The following is a 21,865-nucleotide window of genomic DNA, read 5'->3' as shown; positions in this document are numbered from 1 at the left end:
CCACTACCGCAGCACTGCCAGCAGACTTCTCATTCCGAGAGTCGTTTTCGTCGCTCTGTCTCTCTCGCACCGACGCGGGGCGCCTAAAGAGTGGCGAGAGAGGCGGCGACGAATGCGACCCTCGGATTCAGTCAGCAGCACGGGCCCTCAAGCCTTTGGCTGCGTTCGGCTCTGCGTTCGGCCCGAGCGACACCGCTTACTGCCGCGCCCCGCCGCGCCCCGCCGCGCCCCGCCACGCCGCGCGCTCTGGGGAAGGGGGGAAGGGGCAGGGGGTGGCGGGCCCCGGCGGGCGTGGGGGAGAGGGCGGGGACGTGGAGGGGGAAGGGAGTTCGACAGTCCACTCCCCACCTCGTCTCGCTGTCTCTGTCTCTCTCCGTCGCCCGCCAGGGGGAAAGGCGAAGCAGGCGAAGCGGGCGAAGAGAGAGAGAGAGAGAGGGAGGACATGGCCGCCAGTCACAGCACGGCACAGTCAGTCAGTTTAGTTAGCTGCCTCAGGCCGAGGAGACAGGAGTCAAGACAAGCCGCCGTGCTGAGCATCGTGTGCACTGAGGCACTGTGCAGCGCCACAGCGCAGCAGCGTGAGCCGTGTCCGTCGGGGCACCTCCACCCAAGTGCCAGTGCAACCACAACAACAAACAACAACAACAAGTGCGAGTGAGACAACAAGTGCAGCATTCATCTTTATGGAGTCGAACCACAGTGTTCGTCTACCCCCCGATACGGTACGTCGCCAGTGTACCCCCTTCGTCGCCTTGGTGTGTGGTGCTGGTGTTGTAGTGTAGTGGGTCACGTGACGGGCGCGCGACGGGCGCGTGACGGGCGCGTGACACGTGTGACATGTGACCGGCGAGTGCGTGGACGTCTTCGAGGAGGTGCTTCAAGTGCAGCGGTGATCCGGCTGATAGGAGAGGAGAGGGTCCCGACCAACCTGATGGCAGCAGTTTAAAAGGCAGACAGAGGATGCGTCGCCAGGACTCGAACCCGAGCGCGTGGCCGGGCCGTGGTCTGTCTCCTCGTCGTCGGCCGGGTGCGTTGTCGTCTTTCTCGCGCCACGGCCGAGTCGCGGGTTCGAGCCCCAGTCAGCCGGATCGCTCTCGTGACACAGTGGTGGCAACAAGTGGGTCCGTGGTCGGCCGCCGCCGTCCGGGCCGCGCGCACTGGCTGCGGCTGCGGCCCGAGACAGCTTCGGGTCGGCAGCGCCACTGTCGCGCCCACAGCTGACCAACAAAACGCGGCAAATTTGAAACGGGTGCGAGCTGCAGGCTGCGTCTGCGATAGGGACGACCACCGAGTGGTGTCCGCCACTTCAGCCAGAGAGAGAGGGAGGGACAGAGCACGCGCTGCGCGGTCGCCCAGGCAGCAAATTAATGCTATTTCGGCTTTGGTAAATCATCCACTCGATGCGTGTCGCTATCGCGACGCGCCGCCGCCCCTCGTGGCCACTGGCGCCATGGCACCATGTCGCCGTCGGCTGGCCCGGCTGGCCGTCGGCAGCGCGCGGCGCGGACTAGCGGCCCGGCGTCGCCCTGCCCTATCGGGCGGCGCGGCGGCGCCACACCGTAGCACAGCACCGCCCCGCCTAGGGCCGCCGTTCGACTTCAACGCGAGCCTTACCGCTCCCGAGCACCATGTGATCCCCGGCCTCCGCGCAGAGCGTGGCTTGCAGCGTTCGAAAAGCAGCCTGCTTTGCGGTACCCGGGGTGTGAGGCTCTGCCGTGGCGCCGGAACTCCCCAGGCCCACCAGCCGGACGGACTTGGGCGGCTGCAGCAGCGCGCCGTTCTCGCCTCCCCGCACAGTGGGCCAGAGGACCGGTGGAGGCGGCCAAAACTCTAGACGCGTTTTGAGCTCCAGAGTCGCTAAATGGGACTCGAACCGCACGTGTGACCTCACCAATGGATTCCTCGTTCGGAGAGCAATCCATTGGTGGGGTCACACGTTCGGTTTGAGCCCCATTTAGCGACTCTGGAGCTCAAAACGCGTCTAGAGTTTTGGCCGCCTCCACCGGTCTTCTGGCCCACTGTGCCCCGTAAAGCCTTGCTGCCGTTTGGCGGCTTGGCGGCGCTTCCCGCCGTTTTGAACTCTATTTCGGGCCGGTGGGCGCCAACGCGAATCAGGCGCGAAGCGCGAAGCATGGCGAAGACCAACAGCGGGCTGGTGCCGAATCGCGCCGTCGCTCCGTCCGCGGAGCCGGCGAAGCCCCGCGAGTGCAAGAGAGACCGCGCGACGAAAGCGCTTCTTGGTTCGGAATGGCTCTCCTGGGGGTCGACAGCGCCAAGTGCAAGGGGGCGGGGCGTGGTCGCTGTCTCTGTCGCACTCACGGGGAGCCCCGTAGGGCCCGTGGGGGTGCGAGAGAGACAGCCAGAGTGGCTCAGAGGCCGGCCCCGCTCGCGTGGCTTCGCCGCTTCGCCAACGGGGCGTCAAACTGAGAGGCCGAAAGGCGGCTACAGTCGCGCATTGTGTCCGTCCGAGACAATGAGGTGTCTTGTCTATATCGGCGTCCCGCAAGTCCCCGCCGGTCCCCGCCGGTCCCCGCCGTGTTGTGTCTGAGTGTGCCACACCCTATCGGCCAGGCCCCGGCCGGGCCGGCCGGGCCCACCCTCCCCGCGTAATCTCGAAGCACGCCGTCAGCTGACCGGTGTGCCGCACAGTGTGCCGCCCGCTGCACGCCCTTCCCCTCCGCACGCACTCTTTGCTTTCGGCCACGGCAGCGGCAGGAGGAGCCAGGATGGCGAGAATGGGGCGGTTTTTCGAGTGCCTCGCTCATCGCGCCGAGGCCGGCCCACAGTGGGCCAGAAGACCGGTGGAGGCGGACAAAACTCCAGACGCGTTTTGAGCTCCAGAGTCGCTACGTGGGACTCGATCCGAACGTGTGACCCCACCAACGGATTGCTCTCCGAACGAGGAATCCATTGGTGGGGTCACAAGTTCAGTTCGAGTCCTGTTTAGCGACTCTGGAGCTCAAAACGCGTCTAGAGTTTTGGCCGCCTCCACCGTTCTTCTGGCCCACTGTGCGGCCGCGGCCCAAGGCCCTCATCGTCGCCGTGCTCATGCGTGCGGCGGCACGGCGGCACCGCGGCGCGTTCTCGACGGCGTGCTAATAGGCCAGCGCGGTCCTGGTGCTCGCCTTCGCGTTGGACCCCCTGCACCGAATGCCGCCGCGACTCTGTGCAAGTACCTCACGCACGCCGACTCTCAACTCGCCGAAAAACCACTCAACTTCAAAATCGGGTCACGCTAACACTCTCAGCGCAGTTAAGTTCTCGCTGGACAGTAGCGAATGCCAAATCCGCGGAAAACCGAAAAAAAATTGTGACTCACTGCTCGGGTATTCGAACCCGCCACTCTGCGCGTCGGCCGGCCTCGCACTAATGACACGCGATACCGGATGCGGTGGCTGTCGGACGCGAGCGGCGGTGGCGGCCCGTAGACTTGATTCCGAGAGTCGTTTTCATCGCTCTGTCTCTCTCGCGCCTGCACGCAGCGCCCCGCGAGTGCGAGAGAGACAGAGCGACTCGGAATCAGTGTAGCGGCGGGGCCGTCTCGCTTATCGGCGGTCGCCCTTTCTCTCTTCTTCAATTATTGCTAATTCTCGTTGTTTATGACGAGCGCGCAAGGCTTCTGCGTGGCCGGGGCGGCCGGGGCGCGCTCCCTGGGGCGCTACAGCACAGCCGCAGCGCAGCCGCAGCGCTACTAGTGTAGGCCTCTCTTCTGTTTTGCTGCAGTCTCGCTGTCTGCCCGCGCTACTCCCCGATAGCGGCGTGTTGGCGTTCCGGAAGGCGGTTTGTGTGTGTGTGTGTGTGTGTGTGTGTGTGTGTTTGTGTGTGTGTGTGTGTGTGGGGGTAGGGGGCGCTTCAGCACAGCCGCAGCACTGCCGCAGCGCTACTAGTGTATGCCCCTCTTCTGTTTCGCTGCAGTCTAGCGGCGTGTTGGCGTTCCGGTAGGCGGTTTGTGTGTGTGTGTGTGGGGGGGGGGGGGGTATACTGAACTTGATTGAGGCTAGCACTGCTTTCGCGGGCCATAGGGAGGGTGTATGAGTGAGAGCGCGCGCGCGCGCGTGTCTGTCTTAGGGTCTGTTTGTGAGTCTGTCTGTCTGTCTGTCGGTGAATGTGTCTGTCTATCCTCTCGTGTGGGTGTGTGTGTGCGCGCGCGCCCGGGGGTTGGCCGTAACGCCGGGGGTGCCGCTACGCACGCTACGCTGCCGTATAGGTTGCGCGCTATGGCGGCGTCTTTTCAAGACTTCTAGACGCTTCTGGCCCGGTGCGACTCGGCAGCGACGCCGGGCCGGGACGTCGGTGCCGGCCTCCGACGGCAGCACTCCGGGTCGGCGGGGCGGTACGCGCGTCGTTTTGGAGCACGAAAACCGGCCCGCGACCAATCCGGGGCCGGGACGCGGCGCGATGGCGTAGTTAGTGACGTCACGGCTGGCGGCTGGCGTCACGGCAATCACGAAGCGCGCGCGCTCTCTGTCGCACACACTCACACTGCGCGGTCTCTCTCTCTCTCTCTCTCTCTCTCTCTGTCTCTCTCTCTGTCTCTCTCTCTCTCTCTCTCTCTCTCTCTCTCTCTCGCACGGACTCGTGTGCATGCCGAGCGCCGCGGCACATGCGCACATACACATGCAACACGGTGAACTCGTTGCCGGCGATTTAACATGCGGCGAGTGAGGCGAGCACCCGCCTGCCCAAGGCCCTGCCCTGCCGAAGGACGAAGGACCCTCAGGTCGCGTCGCACAGTGGGCCAGAAGACCGGTGGAGGCGGCCAAAACTCTAGACGCGTTTTGAGCTCCAGAGTCGCTGAACAGGACTCGAACCGAACGTGTGACCCCACCAATGGATTCCTCGTTCGGAGAGCAATCCATTGGTGGGGTCACACGTTCGGTTCGAGGCCTGTTTAGCGACGCTGAAGCTCAAAACGCGTCTAGAGTATTGGCCGCCTCCACCGGTCTTCTGGCCCACTGTGGGGTGCTTTCTAACCGAAACTGGGAAATGGCGATGTTACACGGCTTCGGGTCCTGGGCCACTGGGTGCAGCAGGCTGTTTCGTCGCTCTGTCTCTCTCGCACCCCCGCGGGAGGCTCTGCTGGCTCTGCGAGTGCGAGAGAGACGGAGCCTTGCTGGGCGTCGCGTTGATTGGTGGCGGCCGCTCGCCAATTCGTTCGCCTTGTGGCATCACTGTGGCGTCGGCCCCGCGGCCCCGCGGCCCGCACCACTGGCTGGGTGTCGATTGGAGATCAAGGACAAGTCTGCGGGGCGGGGCGGGGCGGGGCGGGGCGGGGCGGGGCGGGCGGGGCGGGGCGGGGCGGGGCGGGGCGTCGTCGCAGCCACGCTGTGGTGGTCCGGCTCGCAGTCTTTAGACTCCCAGATTGTTGGTCAGGGTGTCAAGGAGTGCCGACGGTATGGTATGAGTGCGGCCAGGGATCCTTAACTTACCTCACAAGGGCATCATAACGATATCGTACGAGTTAAAGTTATTACCCTTAACCTCTGAATTCTTTTCAAAAGGATAAGTTATTTTTCTTGTGTCTCGAATTTGTGTGGAGATACTTTTGGAAGTGCTTGCAAAAGTCCGTACCCTTAACCTTAGCGAACATTGTCATATGTTACGTTATGAAAGCAGTGCTAGTTACATGTCAGTGCGGCTCGAAGTCGTTTTCGATTTTCATCGGAAATGCCGCGCCCCGCTCCGCGGAAGTATAACACGATAAAAACGCGGAAAAATGAAATGACTCTCGTTCGGTTTATAAAGGACACAGGCTCCGGGAAAAAACGGTCCCGCCACGCGCCGCGAGGACTGTGTCGTGCCGCCCTGGTCACGTGCCTCGAGTCGCTGTCAGTCAAAGGGCGTCCAAGGACCGTCGCGGTGGGGGGGGGGGCGGGGGGGGGGGGGGGTGCTAACGATGTACCCGTCAAGGTACGAACGTGGACGCGGAGAGGCGTGGCTATTAATGCTCAAAATTCATGAAAGGGACGCCAGTCAGCGGGTTCGAAGGCTTCCCCCGCACCTCACTTGGGCTGCGAGGAAGGAGGTAGGGAAACTGGCTGATTCCGAACCGTTCCGAACATCGCGTTTGTCATGTCGCTCGCTCCGTCTCTCTCGCTCTCACGGGGCGCCCCCTCCTCCTGTGCGGGTGCGAGAGAGACGGAGCACAGTGGGCCAGAAGACCGGTGGAGGCGGCCAAAACTGTAGACGCGTTTTGAGCTCCAGAGTCGCTAAATGGGACTCGAACCGAACGTGTGACCCCACCAATGGATTGCTCTCCGAACGAGGAATCCATTGGTGGGGTCACACGTTCGGTTCGAGCCCTGTTTAGCGACTTTACCGCTCAAAGCGCGTCCAGAGTTTTGGCCGCCTCCACCGGTCTTCTGGCCCACTGTGCGGAGCGGCGAGGACGTGACTGGAACTTGGATTCCGCGAAGCCGCGACGAAAGGAAGACTAATGTTTTTCAGCCGCGGGCGGGGCCAAGTGAACTGAAAACACGCGAGCGCCATCAATAACAGTTTGGTGCTGGGAAAAAGGGAAACCCTGCGACGCTTCCAGGAAAGCCCCGGTCCGGTCTCGTGGAAAAGCGGCCCCGGCTACACTCGCGGAGAGGGAAATTCCGGGAGACTGTTTTGATCGGCATTGTGTGACAACAAACTGGTGGGCTAGTGAAGGCGAAAGAGGTGTAATTAGCGGTCCGGCTCTCCGATCGCCGGACACTGCTGCGTCATGCAGGCTTGTTGTTGTTGTTGCGCCTTCTGCTGCACTCTGCGCGGGCGGCGTGCATGTGCATCCTCCCCTCCCTGCCTGGCTGATTCTCCAAAACGGCGACGCGATCGCTCCGTCTCTCTCTCTCTCTCTCTCTCTCTCTCTCTCTCTCTCTCTCTCTCTCTCTCTCTCTCTCTCTCTCTCTCTCTCTCTCGCACTCGTGGGGCGCCTCGGAGGGGTGCGAGAGAGACGGAGAGACGACGAAGCGCTGCTGTTCGGGACGCTGGGCCTCTGCTGCTTGGTACGATGACCCGCGACGCTCCGCGACCGCTTGCTTGGAGGTCCGCCAATGCAGTCCGCCCTGTCCCCGCGGCCTGTCGTCATCCAGGGCTGCGTCGCCTGCGTTGTTGTTTCTGTTTGCATTGCTATTCCGCGCCACATGTTCGCACTGTTCGCGCAGAGAGAGAGAGAGAGAGAGAGGGGGGGAGTGTGTGTGTGTGTGTGTGTGTGTATGTGTATGTGTTGGAGGGTGTCGTCGCGAGGCCCGGCAGGAGAGCACCGCCAGACGGCTGCGGCAGCGCTGCACCAAGTCACTTGGGTTGCGAGAGAGACGGAGCGACGAGCAGGTTGCGTGCGGTGTCGGGCTGTAAGGCAGTGTAGGCCCGCACGCGGCTCCCGCGTCGGCTAGGCGCACACACCACAGCCATCTCGCTCTCGTTGTTCTGCTGACCTTTGGCCTTGTCCAGCCCGCGCCACTCCGCCCCGCCTCCTTCCCTCGTCTTTTTTCGCGTTCGCGTGGTCGCGCTGTCTCTCTCGCACCCGTGGGGCGTTCCGCAGGGGGTGCGAGAGAGACGGCGACCAAAGCAAAAGCCCTGTTCGGAAGGGGCGTGCTGAGGACGCGCGACTGGCCGCGCTGGCCAGCCTTGTGATAACATTGTGATGCTCGCGGCGTGCCTGGCTGCCTGCCTGCATGGCTTTTGGCGGGGCAACCCGACTCCAGGCGATGCGCGTCGCGGTGCACTCCAGTGGGGACGCATACCGCGACGCCGCCACCAGGTTCGCAGTTCGCGCTGCCCGACGCTGACCGACGCACAGTGGGCCAGAAACCGGCGCAGGCGGCCAAAATTTGAGTTCCAGAAACGCTAAATGGGCCTCAAACCGAGCGTGTGACCCCACCAATGGATTCCTCGTTCGGAGAGCAATCCATTGGTCTCTAGGTGCCATGGCGGCCAGCAGGCTGATTCCTCCGAGCACTGCTCTCGTCGCTCTGTCTCTCTCGCACTCATGGGGCGTCCCGTAAGGGTGCGAGACAGACAGCCACAAAAGCAGTGCTCGGAATCAGCCTGCTGGCGGAGGTCTGGCTACGCCGCTGCTGCGACACTGTAGCCGCAGCAGCCGCCCGGCGGGTAGGCAGCACGGCACAGCGCGGGCGGGGCGGGGCGCGGCGGGGCGGGGGCAGAGGCTCCACTGGGCTGCGCTGCTCCGCTGCGCGCTGCGCCAAACAGGCGGCCAGTCTAGTGGGGAACGCCGAGATAACCGCGTAGTGCCGACCGAGACAGAGACAGGCAGCTCGTCGCGCGTCCCAAATCCGGCCGAGTAAGAAAAAGACAAGCCGATATCCGACCTGACAAGACGAAGACGCTAGGCTAGATAAGGCGCTTAATGACCACCATCAGGCTGCCGCGCGGTGCTGCAGCGCGGCAGCGCACAGTGGGCCAGAAGCCGGTGGAGCGGCCAAAACTCTAGACGCGTTTTGAGCTCCAGAGTCGCTAAATGGGACTCGAACCGAGCGTGTGACCCCACCAATGGATTGCTCCGAACGAGGAATCCATTGGTGGGGTCACACGTTCGGTTCGAGTCCCATTTAGCGACTCTGGAGCTCAAAACGCGTCTAGAGTTTTGGCCGCCTCCACCGGCTTCTGGCCCACTGTGCAGCGCCCACGGCCAGACGGCGCCGCCGCGGTTTGGTTCGAGTGGCTTTCGGAGTTGGAGGCGGAAGATCGGTTCGGTTCGGCCGGCCGGACGGACGGGCCGACGGAGGCAAAGTCCACTGCAAGTCGGAAGGATAGGACCTCGATTGTCGCCCAGTGTGTTTTGTTTTTGTTTGTGCGCGTGCCGGTTTGAACAGTGTGGCGGTAGCTCGAAAGTCGCGGGCGGAGGCGGATCGAACCTCCGGCGGCGGCGGCGTTCGACTCGCGTGCTGCGCGGTGCTGAGGGACCCAGCGCCCCGCCCGCCCCGGCCCGTCCACTTTGTAATAACCTAACAGATGGCTGTCGAGATGTTGTGCCTAATTTGTCTGTCAGAGTGTATCCGGCCGGGCGGGCCTCTGGGTCGCCTGAAGGCTGCCTCTGGGCTGCCGCCTCGCCGAATCGCCCCTCCACGGCCTCCGCCCTCCGGGCGCGCCGACGGCCCGGTCTGCCCGCCGAGGCCCTCGGCCCGAGGGCGCCGAGGAGGGCGAGAATAGCTTCATCCCCCACGGCGGCACCGCGGCCACGCCGAGCCACGCGGACTGGCGGCCGGATCACGTGATCCGTGTATTTGAGCGCAGCGCGATAACAGCGCCATATTTATTGCGATGCTACGCGCTACGCGCCGCACAGTGGATTTGCCAGAAGACCGGCGGAGGCGGCCAAAACTCTAGACGCGTTTTGAGCTCCAGAGCCGCAAAGCAGGACTCGAACCGAGCGTGTGACCCCACCAATGGATTGCTCTCCGAACGAGGAGTCCATTGGTGGGGTCACACGTTCAGTTCGAGTCCTATGTACCGACTTTGTAGCTCAAAACGCGTCTAGAATTTTGGCCGCCTCGGTCTTCTGACCCACTGTGCGTCGCCGGCCGGGTCGGACTTGGTCGCCCCGCCCCGCGTTGTCCATCTCGGCGGACTGCTTGAGGCTGCGGGGCACTGCGGGGCTGTGCACTGCAGGTGCGGGCCGCCTGGCGTAGTGGCGTTTGGTACTCGTCTGTTTGCGCACCCGTCTGTCTGTGTGCGTGCGCACGTGTGTGTCTGTGTCTGTGCAAATCAAATAGTCGCGCGTGTTTGCCTGAAGCGGGCTGTTCAAGGTCTCGTACTTGGTGTTGTGCCCTGCCCGCCCTGCCCGCCCTGCTCGCGGTTGCGGTGTTCGGCGTAACGGTCGCGCTCCGCTCGGGGGGCGGCTGGCTTCGGCGCTACCCCTCGCGCGGGGGACTCTGCAGTCTCGACCGCAGTATCGCCGTTTCCGCGTGGTTCGGCGCGGCGACTCACAGTGGGCCAGAAGACCGGTGGAGGCGGCCAAAACTCTAGACTCGTTTTGAGCTCCAGAGTCGCTAAACAGGACTCGAATCGAACGTGTGACCCCACCAATGGATTGCTCGTTCGGAGAGCAATCCATTGGTGGGGTCACACGTTTGGTTCGAGTCCCATTTAGCGACTCTGGAGCTCAAAACGCGTCTAGAGTTTTGGCCGCCTCCACCGGTCTTCTGGCCCACTGTGCGGCGACTGACTCTCTCCCTCGCGCTCGTGGCACGTCCCGTAGAGATGGACGGCGGAGTCACTCTAGATGGGGCATTGCGGAGCGCGGTACTGCCAGTTACCAGTGTGTCAACGGGTTCGCCTACGGCCGGGCGGTCGACGCTACTGGCTGCGTTGCGCGTACACGGCACGGCACCACACTGTGATTGGCTGTGATGCGCCGGCCAGGGGGCCCAGGCTGGCCCAGACGGGCACAGGCACACAGCTGGCGGGGACGAGTGTACTGGCACGGTCGCTGCTGCGGCCTTGCCACCTGTAGAGGAAGAGCTGCAGACCGATTCCGAGAGTCGTTTTCGTCGCTCTGTCTCACTCGCACCCAAGGGTCGTTCCGTAAGGGCGGGAAAGAGAGAGAGCGATGAGGACGGCCCTCTGCCTGCTGGGCCGTTGGTCCAGGCTGTGCTGTCAGGCGGGCCGGGCAGGCTAGGCGGCACGCGCGGGGGAGTGGCTAGAGTGTAGAGCGGCCCGGATAACCTTTGGATCTTTGATAATGCTTAGTGACTGGCCGAGGCCGAGGGACTCTGTGGGGCTGCCGGGGCGGCTGAGGGAGTCGCCAGGCCCCAGCGGGGCGCGGGGCTGCATGGGACAAGCAGAGAGACAAGCCCCGCCCTCCTGGACGACTGAGTAAACTTATTTTTTTAGCCAGGCCTTAAGGACTTTACAGTTGCTTCTCGCTGAAAAAAATCGGCAGACTAGCCGTAGCCGAGCGACCCAAGCCGAGCGACCCAAGCCGAGCGACCCTAGCTAGTCGAGCGACCCTAGCCAGTCGAAGTCGAGCGACCCTAGCCAGCCGAGCGACCCTAGCTAGTCGAGCGACCCTAGCTAGTCGAGCGACCCTAGCTAGTCGAGCGACCCTAGCTAGTCGAGCGACCCTAGCCAGTCGAGCGACCCTAGCTAGCCGAGCGACCCTAGCCGAGCGACCCTAGCCGAGCGACCCTAGCCGAGCGACCCTAGCCGAGCCAGAATGTTTGCCGCGCCGTTCTCTCCGTTTTATCGCGCGTGGTTCTCGTCTTTAGCCTTATCAGCGCCGTCGCGTTTATTTTGGCAGGCCTTTCCTCGCCGTTGTAGAAGGGCTTTGCGCGGCGACGCGCCGCTCTGCGTATAGCACCGCGTACAGCGCATCGCTTTGGCGTCGCTCTCTCTCTCTCTCTCTCTCTCGCACTCACACGCCCCGCCGGCACGCTGCTCGAGTGCGAGAGAGACAGCGGGCGAGGTATTGAACGGCCGAGGAGCCCGAACACGGAGCAGCTCGAGCAGGCCGTCTGGGTTACGACACAAAGTCCGTCTGTCTGTCTGTCGGTCTTCGTAACGCTCGTTTCGGCTCTGCATATTAATGGGGGCTCCACGAGGACAGACCCGACAAACCCAGCATGTGATCACTGGCATTGGCGCCCGCACGTACACATACAGTACACACACACTACAAAATCCACTGTGTACTTAGTATACATCTATAGGAGTGTACTTGGGCAAGTATACACTTAGAGGAGCGTACTTGGACCGCCTATCCGCTTTCACAAGTATACTCCTTTAGATGTATACTTGCCCAAGTATACTCTTATAGATGTGTACTTGGCAAGTATACTCCTATAAATGTTTACTTGGCAAGTACACTCCTATAGATGTATACTAAGTACACAGTGCACACGCAACTCAGCCAAATAACTTTTTGATATTTTTTTTGTAGTTTTAATTTTTATTATTATCTATTTCCACTTTGTAAAAACAAAAGGGAATAGCCAAAATAAATATTGAGCCCACGTTGCTGTATACAAATACTAGAGTGGCCCCTATACTGCCGGAGAGCCGATGTTGGACCTCGCTCTAAACTCTAAACCGTTTGTCTCTCTGTTTGCAGGCAGCATGAAAATGACGCATGGGATATCGCCGGCCCCGCGGATACATCGGCGAGTCGGCAAGCGACAGTCGTCGGGAAAAAACAGACCAGTACCAGGTTTGTCGGCCATAGGGACCCTGCAGAACTTATTAGGTTTGTTAGTGTCGGGGAGGCGAAGCGGGCGCAATTTTGCGGTGTTGGCGTCGTCGGTTTATTTTTATTTTTAGTTTCCTTCGACGACGTTACGGTCGTCGACAGTATCTCTCAAAGACATCCAATAAATGCCGCCGTCACCGCCGCCGTAAGATTGCGTCTAGTTCCGTCATCGCGCGCAAAAAAAAAATGTTTTCTTACCTTGAGTTTCGTGTGGTCGCGTATACACGGAGGAACGTATTCTGAAGTTTAGCTGTAACTTCGCTTGTGTACGCACGAAGTTGTAGATGTAGACAGCGGACGCGGACCGGGCCGTTTTGGCACTTCCCCGCTACAGCGTCCTGCCTTCGTGTGCTTGCAGAGGAACTCCAGGCCAGCGTCGACCCCTGCGACAACTCGAGCGACTCGGGCCTGGGATTCGACCACCACCTGGACTACCACTTCAATGCGCGCCGGAGCCTCTCGTACCTCGAGCAGGAGGTGAGTGCCTCGCTCGGCCTCGAACCGAACGTGCGACCCCACCAATGGATTGCTCTCCGAACGAGGAATCCATTGGTGGGGTCACTCGCTCGGTTCGAGTCCCATTTAGCGACGCTGGAGCTCAACGCGTCCGGGATTTCGACCGCCTCCACCGGTCCTCTGGCCCACTGTGCACAGTCTCCTACAACCAGGTCTCGCTTTCGCCTGTTGCAGAACTGGTACGAGGAGCATCCCGAGACGAAGCGCAGGCGGGTGGACATCAAGGTTGAGTCGGATGACGCCAACGACTACTGCTTCCCAGAAAACATTATGAGAGTCAAAGGTCCATCGGAGTCTTCCAGGTGAGTAGTGTGGGCAAGGCTCGGGGTATTTCCCGGAACGTCCGGAACGCGGACCGGCGCGGTGTGTGTGGCTCGGAATGAATTGTGTCCAGCGTGGGGTATCGCCAGCTAGCTCTCGGGGCGGGTCGAGGCACGGCAATACCACGCGCGTCAGGGACTCTCATTCCGAGTGAGCACCTTCTCGTCGCCTCGTCTCTCTCGCACTCTTGGGGCGTCGCGTCGGAGAGCGAGAGAGACACGACGGAGCACTGTTAGATGGGAAGCGAGTCCTGCTTCCTCCTGCTTGTGAGAGGCGCCGCTAACGACTGCTCCTTGTCCGTCCGTCCAGGGTGGTCCCCGACCATCTGGGCGCCGTGCTGCGCGAGGGCCTTCGCGAGGGGCTCCGCGAGGGGCTCCGCAGCAACCCTGGCGTGGTGGGGCGGCCGCTGACGCGCGCCGCCAACATCGCGGGCGGGCTCTCCCTCAACGGGCCGCTGCCGCTGGGCCCGCTCACGTCGCTCACGTCGCTGGGGCGGCGCGCGGCCGGCGCCGGCGTGCACCACGGCAGCGGGCTGGCGGCCGGCGGCGTGGTGCCGGTGCTGCCCGGCGGCGTCGTGACCCTCACCACGCAGCTCGGCAACACGAGCCGCGACGGGCGCGTGCAGCTGCAGATGGTGTACCAGCCCGAGACGCAGCACCGCGCGCGCTACCAGACCGAGGGCAGCAGGGGCGCCGTCAAGGACCGCTCTGGCAACGGCTTCCCGGTGGTCAAGGTGAGGCCTCCCCCCATTTCGCTTCGCTTTCCTTGAAGATTGTACCGTCCCGCCGCCCGCGCTCTGTCTCTCTCGCACCCCTACGAGACGCTCCACGAGTGCGAGAGAGACAGAGCGAGAAGCGCGGGCGGCGGAACCGCTCGACGGATTCCACCCACGGAGCGCTTAGCGCCTGCGGGGTCGTGGGTAGGCTAGCCCGCCACACGGACGAGTCCGCAGTGCGCGCGGTTGCCTACCCGCCCCTGCGGCCTCCTGGACGGCCTCCTGGACGGCCTCCTGGACGGCCTCCTGGACGGCCTCCTGGACGGCCTCCTGGACGGCCTCCTGGACGGCCTCCTGGACGGCCTCCTGGACGGCCTCCTGGACGGCCTCCTGGACGGCCTCCTGGACGGCCTCCTGGACGGCCTCCTGGACGGCCTCCTGGACCTTCCCCTCCCCTTCTCACGGTCGCCTTGATCTCTGTTTCAGCTTTCTGGCTACAACAAGGCGGCCACGCTTCAGGTATTTATTGGCACCGATCAGGGACGTGTTGCACCTCACATGTTTTACCAAGCGTGTCGAGTTTGTGGGAAAAACTCAACCCCTTGTGTCGAGAAGAAAGTAGATGGCACTGTCGTAATTGAAGTGGATTTTGAACCGTCTAAGGAAATGACAGTCACGTAGGTTCTTCTACCAGCCTCTCATAAACTAAACTCATGAACTTTTGGTGCAATTGAAGTGATCGATTTTTTTTCCTCTTGCTTGTAGGTGTGACTGCGTTGGAATACTCAAAGAGAGAAACGTCGATGTAGAACACCGATTCCCAGACCAGACTACGAGTCGTAGCAAGAAAAAGTCAACAAGGTGCCGCATGGTGTTCAGAGCAACAATTGTCAACGACGATGGCACCCAAGAAGTTCTACAAGTCACATCACAGCCTATAGTTTGCAGTATGTATAACAACCTCTAGGCTTATGCCAACTGACCCATTGCTCTTCATGTTGCTTATGATTATAATTTTCCTTTCAGCGCAACCTCCAGGCGTCCCTGAAATTTGTAAAAAGTCTCTCACAACAGCACCTTGCACTGGTGGCATGGAACTTTTCATTATTGGCAAGAACTTCCTGAAAGATACTAGAGTCATATTCCAGAAAGAAGATGAAGACTTTTGTTGGAAAGAAGTTGTCATACCAGACAAGGAATACCTGCAACAGGTGCAGTCTATATCTTTATTTTTTGTATTTAACAGGTCTGAAAAATGCTGAACACGATTAACAAAGGACTTTGTATTGCAGACTCATCTTGTTTGCACAGTACCAGCATTGCGCTGCCCAAGTGGTAATTTAACAGAACCAGTGAACGTGCGCCTATTGGTGGAGTCCGGTGGTAAGGCGAGTGAGGCGCACACCTTTCTTTACACATCTGCTGCAATGCCTGCTACTCCTGCAATGCAAGGTATGTTCCTCTCCAAGTCACAATGCTAAACAGCTTGGGTCACATATACTGCCTCCTACACTCCAGATCTTAGTGACAGTTATGTCATTTCTTGAAATCTTATCAAGCTCCTGCTAGAAAAAATTGATACAAGCCGGGCTTTTTCAAGTGGTTCAACAAAGTACTAATTTACTGTCAACAATTCTCATACTAAAAACGAGGAAAAACTTCTATCAGGATTTTTTCCTCAAAAGTGCGAACAGCATTTGTTTTATAGATGCTCCAGTTTCTGTGATTAATATTAATCATCCTAGTTCTACACAAAACAGACCCTCCTTTTGGACTTCAAAAATTCTACCATCTTTTTGTATAATGGAGTGCAGTGTGACCCGTAGCTGGGTGTGTCAGTGGTTGAGTAAATCAGGAGGAGAGTGAGACAGCAGAGAGTGAAGACCACAATTCAACAACAATCAATTACATTCCAACATTAATTCTTCCCTTTAAAAAAATTGTGGAAAAAATAAAATTTTAATTTGTGGATCTTTGTTCTGTGCTGTCTTTTGGAAAGCCAACCAGCAGTCACTTTCTGTGGTTATCTTTTGTCGTGGCCTTTAAAAAAATGAGTGAAAGAGAAGGTGGATCTTATTTGGCTCTTCTATCTATGAAGTATCCTGCAAAAGTGACTGGTCGCTGGCTTTCTTTAAAATATTCATACATTTCTCTTATCTTAAATGTGGCAAATGTCAATGAATGAGTGAGGTGCATGTGAGTGAAAGGGATTTTGGCAAAGGATATATTGAATTTCAGAAATATGTTCTCTGAAAACATTTTATGGCAGTCGTTGTAACAATTGCTGCTTACAAAATGGTAAATGAGTTCTAAGAAATATTCTTTGATAAGAATGAATATGTGCACGCATGTGTGTGAGGGAGGGAGAAACAGAGAGTGTGAGAGTGTGTGCGTGCGTGTATGTTAGTGTGTGTATGCGTGCGTGCAGAGTGAAGCGTAGAATGAGACTGGGAAGCTTGTGAGAGGTAGTCATCATTCATAGTCATTCAATATGTGTGTGCATCAGTGAATGTGAGTTAGAGTGTGTATGAGTGTTGGTGAGTGTGGGTGAGCGTGTATGTGCTTATATATGTGGATGAAAGTAAAAGAACTTTGTAGACTAAAATGTCAGTGAGATGTATCCCAATCAAAAGACGCTCCATAGTTTCATTTGGAAAGAGGAACATAAAAACAAGGAAACAATCAGAACTAGCATTTAAAAGTTTTAAATTCATTTGTTTTGTAAAAAGAACATGGTTTGTTAGGAAGTTACTTGGGTAGCTTGTCCCAGAGATAGATGGTGCTTAGTGTGCTGAATGAATCCTGTAACACATTTGCCACATTTTTTGTGAGCTTATGGAGCACAGAGACCTATTTCTTTATTCATTCACTTGTAGCTGCCTCAACTGTTCAGTAATTTTCTTTCCATTCAATTTCCTATAAATTTATTTTTATCGTACTTTTTTGATAACGACTAATGAGTGCCTTAAATAGTTGAAAAAAAAAGAAGCAGAAAATGCTTTTGATCTGACTTGTACCTGTGCTCCATAGCAATAATTGTAAGCTGGCAGAAGCACAACATTGAGTTACATTGTAAAGTTGTTACCTAATTTTCAAATATCTGCAACTTTTATTTATATAAAAAGGCGGCTATTAATTCAAATTTTCTCATTACTTTTTTGCAAAAGCATAGTAACTGTCAATACTGCATTTAGTTTGATCATGTAACATTTTCAGAAGATTTTTTAGTCTGTAGTTTTGTAAAGTCTTGAAAGTATTTGTCCTTACTTTCAAATTTAGCATAAACCATAGCCACTGTGTGGATCTAAAAAAAAAAAGGCCTACAGTGTTTAAAAAAATGTAGAGTATTCCACTTCTGCCAGACTTATGCAGTGTCTTTTTTTGAGGGTTTTTTCTATGCTGCTGACTCTGTGTTGCTTGTTCCTTCGTCCACAGCTACAGGTTTACAGGTTGCAGTTTGGTGCGGGGCCCGAGAGAGTCGGTGGGGGTAGCCTAGCCCCATGCTAGCCATGCTAGCCCTACCCAGAGCGCGACCGCGTGTGCGTCTGGCAGGTTCTGTCATCGCCCAGAGTGGCTATCATTGATATTCACATTATCTTACACATCACTCTCATTAGATCTCATGTTTGCGCAGGGCATAGTTAGACTCATAAGCATGCTTTAGTTTGTACAGTAAAGCTTGTTTTCATGATTAGATGGTGGCTGTGATAAGTAAATTGTTTGTGGGGTATCTTGGGCTCCAACAAAGTATATTGTATCTATTATTGTCTTTGTGTCAGAAATTTTTGTTTTCAATTTTATTGGGTAGTTGAGGGAGTAGCTTCTCCTTTGCTTGTGATAGACTCTAGTGTTAATGTGGGTATCTGGTTTAGTCAATTTCTTTGGGCACTCACTTTTCTGTCATCATCTCTTCTGAAAATATTAGTTATTAAGAAATTGACACTAGCTCAGATGAAGGTTGAAGGTAAGTACCTTTATGTGAAAAGTTCATTGCTATGCCAAGCCTTTCATGTCCCATTTTAGAATTTCCATTTTACCCTGTAACTGACAAAATTAACTAGATTTTTAAAATCTTCTTTTTTTAAATTATGGTGTTTTTGTAAATTTTGTGAAACCTCCTTCAGTTGTTTAGTTTTTCCACCCTCATAAAACATACCATTGAAATCTTTTTTTTTTTTTCCTTTCAAAATCATAAGAACATCCATTATTTTTTTTTTCTAAATGCACATATTTCATTGTGTAATAATATTGAGGATTGACTGTCGTGTTGGGTGTTTATGTGGTTTGTTTGCTTTCAGCATTTGCAGTGTTGCAGCCAGAAGACTTCATCGGACTTTGATACTTTCAGGTGCTGCGGGTCACAGTTTCCCTAAGCCTTTTAACTCACAGTGCTTTTGTATACTTGGTGCCAATGTGTACTTAGATTTAACAGCACAACCCATATAAAAATCCCTTGAGAGTATTGGTTCAACAGAATTCCGAGTACTGTGGTGTTGCTACAACATTGTCTGGTGGATCTTAGCACCCCATGTGATGCATGAAGCCTGCTTTTTCAGAACTAGTTTGGCAAGGGGCTTACTTGGTATCTGTTGAAACCACATGCTCAAGGGCTCTTGGTCAAAGGAACTGGGATTGATTGCTAAATCTTTTGCACTTGGTCTTCACTTGTGTGAGAATGTATCTGTGAAGATGGATCTGTGTGAATGGTGACTTTTTAATGATAATGAATGACTGTACATTTGAATTTTTATTTGTTTTCACAACCCAAAAGTGGATTATCTCATTAAATAAAAAGGAGTGTGACAGACTGTTTGAAAGAATGTGTGATAGTGAACGAATGAGTGGTGATCTATGTGGCACAAGCACTGTGAGCTATGCCTTCAAAACATGCTATAGAATATATGTTTTAATTTTATTTATGTTCAATTGAACAATTTAAATTTGGTCAAAAACAAAAAAGTAAAAATTGATATGGCTTGTTTTGATGGCATGTACCACTTTTATTTCAGCATAAGAGCTGCCCTATGTTGTCATGATTATTTAGAACACTTTGTTTATCACACTTGTTTACAACTACGTACTTTTTGCTCACAGTGGGTTCGTCCGATGTATCAAAATGCTGCTCAGCTTCATCGGAAACTGGTATTCCTCCAGGTAATTTTTCTTTTCTTTTCTTAATCTTAATCTTCCTAACTGAATGCCATTCGTGTTCACAGCTATGAATAAATGATGGTATTTTGTTGCAGTGTTAGAACTCAATCGCAGCTACTCAAGTTCCAGCCTCCTGGTCTCAGGCAATGTGCCCCCACCAGTTGCAGTGGCTGGTCCAGGCTCATCTCTTATGATGCCCTTTGCACCTGTCAGTGGTAAGTCAAGATCATTGTCCAGTTCTTGGATTTATTTTATTCAATAAATTTATCTGACCAATTTTCTTGTTCTTGTGATTTTTGAAGGTACAAGTCCTGTCAAGGAGGATGTGCACCCTTCGATGCTGTGGCCCTCAGGTCAGGTGCTGAAAGAGGAGAAGGCAAAGGAGCTCATGCCGCCTCCGATCTCCATGGCTCCCACCAGAAGACCATCTCTCATAATACCCGACCCACTGCCCGCTCTGAAGACAGAAGTCATGGACGAGCCGATAATGACATCCATGTCCAACCCAGTAATGCCACCTTCTGTTCTTCCATCGAGTATGCCGCCCCCACCTGCGCCTTCAGCTGAACATCTACATGGAGTCGACTTGCGCATGAACTCAATGAAGAGTCCTTCGATGGCTACTATTCAGCAGTTCATGAGACCTTCCGAAGCTAATGGCTGCTTACCAACTCAAAGTGGACAAAGTGTGGAAAGTTTCCTCAACCGCCTTGAGTCTGATAAAGTGGCACTCGAACAGCAAAGACAACAGATTCAACAGCAACAGTCACCTCCACGACAATCGCCACAGCAGCAAGAGCAGTCCCCTCAGCAGCGATCACCATTAGATTCACACAAGTCCCCTGAACTTCAGCCAACACATCAAGAACAGGGAATTTCGATGTCATTGCAAGTGCAGTCCATGATGGAATCACCTCAGGCAGAGCCTTTTATGAATCCTCCGCCCCATCCTGCTCCAGGGCCAATCGTCCCTCAGATGGACAACATGCTCCTGTATCCACCCCCTGTAACCACTCAAGATATGTATGTAGCAAGGCCCTCTGCTCCGTTGAGTACAACATCATATCTACCACCTAACTGCAATACCTCGCCTATAGCGCAGAAGTCCATTCTCAACTCCGAATCTCCACCGCAATTTTCATCGGATGCTGCTCTACATGACGATAACAGCAACCACACCACTGAGCTGAAGCCGTCCCCCCACCAGCATTTTGCAGGCCTCTCTAACCCACAACTGAGCCATATGATGCACAGTGAGCAAGCCAGTCGGTCTCAGCAGATGGGTCATTTGATGCATGACGAAAGTAGCAACCACGCACAAATTGCTCAAATTTTACATGATGAGGCGAGCAAGGAGGCAACGCAGTTAAGTCAGAGCATGCACGATGAGCGAAGCAACCATGCTGTTGATGTGAAAGTATCAGCTACTCAGCAAATGGCGTGTTTCCTTCACGATGAGAGGAGTAACCATGCCATGGAAGTGAAGACAACAGCGGTGCAACATTTGGCTGAAATGCTTCAAGACAGTCAAAGTAATCACGCCCTGGATGTGCAAACATCAACAGCCCAACAGTTTGCGCACATGCTGCAGAGTGATCATAGTAATCATTCAAGAGACGTGAAGACATCTTGTCAGTCATTTGGTCAAATGTTGCATGATGAGAGCAGCAGCCACACAATGGATGGCAAGCCACCGTCATCACAAAGTATGGCTCAGATGATGGCTAATGATAGCCGAAATAATGCCACTCAGCAACTTGCTCAAATGCTGCATGATGAAGTCAGCAATCACGCTGTTGATGTGAAGACGACGACTGCTCAGCAGCTTGCTCAAATTTTACATAATGAAGCAAGCAATGCTGCCTTGATGGTACAAGAGGAACAGCACAACAAGGGTCCTTCCCACTTATCCTTTTCGCACTTTCTCCGAGGACAGCACTCCACGATGGAAATGAACGCTGGGCAGCAAGGCTTTGCGCCGATCCAGCAGGGAAACCCTAGCCAGTCACCTGAAATGAAAACGTACTGTAACACTGCCTCTGCTGCCCCTCTCCTCAACATCAGCAATACGCAGGTCTCAAGTCTACTGACCGACTCCTCATTGGTGATAACTCAGGCACCTTCGAGTGAGGCAATGCAAGTGAACTGCATTACAACACCAAGCTCCTACAACAAACCAGTTTACAATGAATCAGGAGCAGACATGCAAGTCACGCAAGCTCAAGTTCAAGCCCAAGTACAAGCAGTTCAGGCAGCTCAGGTTCAAGCGCAAGCACAAGCACAGATGCAAGCCCAGATCCAAGCCCAAGTACAGGCTGAAGTGCAAGCGCAAGTTGAAGCCCAAGCCCAGGTGCAAATGCACGCACAGGCTCAAGTACAAATGCAGGTTGAATCGCAAGTACAAACGGATCCTCACTCTCAGGCTCAATCGAGCTCGCATCAAATAGGTTTTGTTGCTGTGACTACAAGTGCTGGTATGATGGACTTTCCAATCCTCACAAAAACGCTGGCCAGCGGAAAAATGTTTGCCACAGAGGTTCAGCAGCAGCAGCAAAGTACTCAACAAAATCAGACAACTACCAAACCATCTGGGGACTTCCCAGAATATTTTGACATGTTTCAAAGCCAGTAAACTGTAAGCAAGCATTTCAAATTTCTCACAAGTGGATCTCAGTAACATTATTATGACTTATAAAGAAATTATGGTCTGCTACTGGACCACTTACCTGTTCTTTTAAAATTCTCTTTGAGTAGATCTCACAAACAATGACATGTATGTCTGTGATTGCATGAAAAAGACTTTGTGTAAATGCGAGCTTATATTGTACTTTGTTTCTTTGGATTTTACCATGAACAGAGCTTGCTTTTAAAAAAAAATGTTTTTATGTAATGACGCAGTTTACTTGATGTTTATGTAATGATTCATATATTGTAAATAGAGCAAAATGTATTCAGTCTGTAAATTTGTGTACAAA

At 55.2% G+C, this 21,865-nt stretch overlaps 1 protein-coding gene across 3 annotated transcripts; it reads left to right on the top strand.

Annotated features, from left to right (window-relative positions):
- Positions 1-392: 392 nt before the first annotated feature.
- Positions 393-21,560, top strand: LOC117646844 (nuclear factor of activated T-cells 5). 3 transcript variants are annotated; one of them, XM_034388103.1, is made up of 12 exons: positions 393-722; positions 12,053-12,184; positions 12,546-12,664; positions 12,878-13,005; positions 13,334-13,757; positions 14,226-14,416; positions 14,505-14,686; positions 14,766-14,950; positions 15,032-15,191; positions 18,834-18,893; positions 18,986-19,105; positions 19,193-21,522. In XM_034388103.1, exons 2-12 carry the CDS (start codon positions 12,058-12,060, stop codon positions 21,520-21,522), a joined length of 4,026 nt encoding a protein of 1,341 aa, XP_034243994.1. In that variant the 5' UTR covers positions 393-722; positions 12,053-12,057. The 3 variants fall into 3 exon arrangements, with proteins under 3 accessions (XP_034243994.1, XP_034243995.1, XP_034243996.1); XM_034388104.1 differs by lacking the exon at positions 393-722 and adding an exon at positions 8,164-8,284; XM_034388105.1 differs by lacking the exon at positions 393-722 and having other exon boundaries at positions 12,058-12,184; positions 19,193-21,560.
- Positions 21,561-21,865: the final 305 nt, after the last annotated feature.

The sequence above is a fragment of the Thrips palmi genome, unplaced genomic scaffold (genome assembly GCF_012932325.1).
Source record: "Thrips palmi isolate BJ-2018 unplaced genomic scaffold, TpBJ-2018v1 HiC_scaffold_2, whole genome shotgun sequence".
NCBI classification, from domain to species: Eukaryota; Metazoa; Arthropoda; class Insecta; order Thysanoptera; family Thripidae; genus Thrips; species Thrips palmi.
Note: the sequence above shows the minus strand (reverse complement) of the source record. Positions and strands in the feature narration are given on the sequence as shown.

What these genes read in the sequence shown, in the direction of transcription:
- LOC117646844 (XM_034388105.1), top strand. Translation starts at nt 12,058, where the DNA reads ATGAAAATGACGCATGGGATATCGCCGGCCCCGCGGATACATCGGCGA. An exon ending in ACGGCTTCCCGGTGGTCAAG is followed by an intron (nt 13,758 to 14,225) that starts GTGAGGCCTCCC and finishes TCTCTGTTTCAG; the next exon opens with CTTTCTGGCTACAACAAGGC. An exon ending in TCTAAGGAAATGACAGTCAC is followed by an intron (nt 14,417 to 14,504) that starts GTAGGTTCTTCT and finishes TCTTGCTTGTAG; the next exon opens with GTGTGACTGCGTTGGAATAC.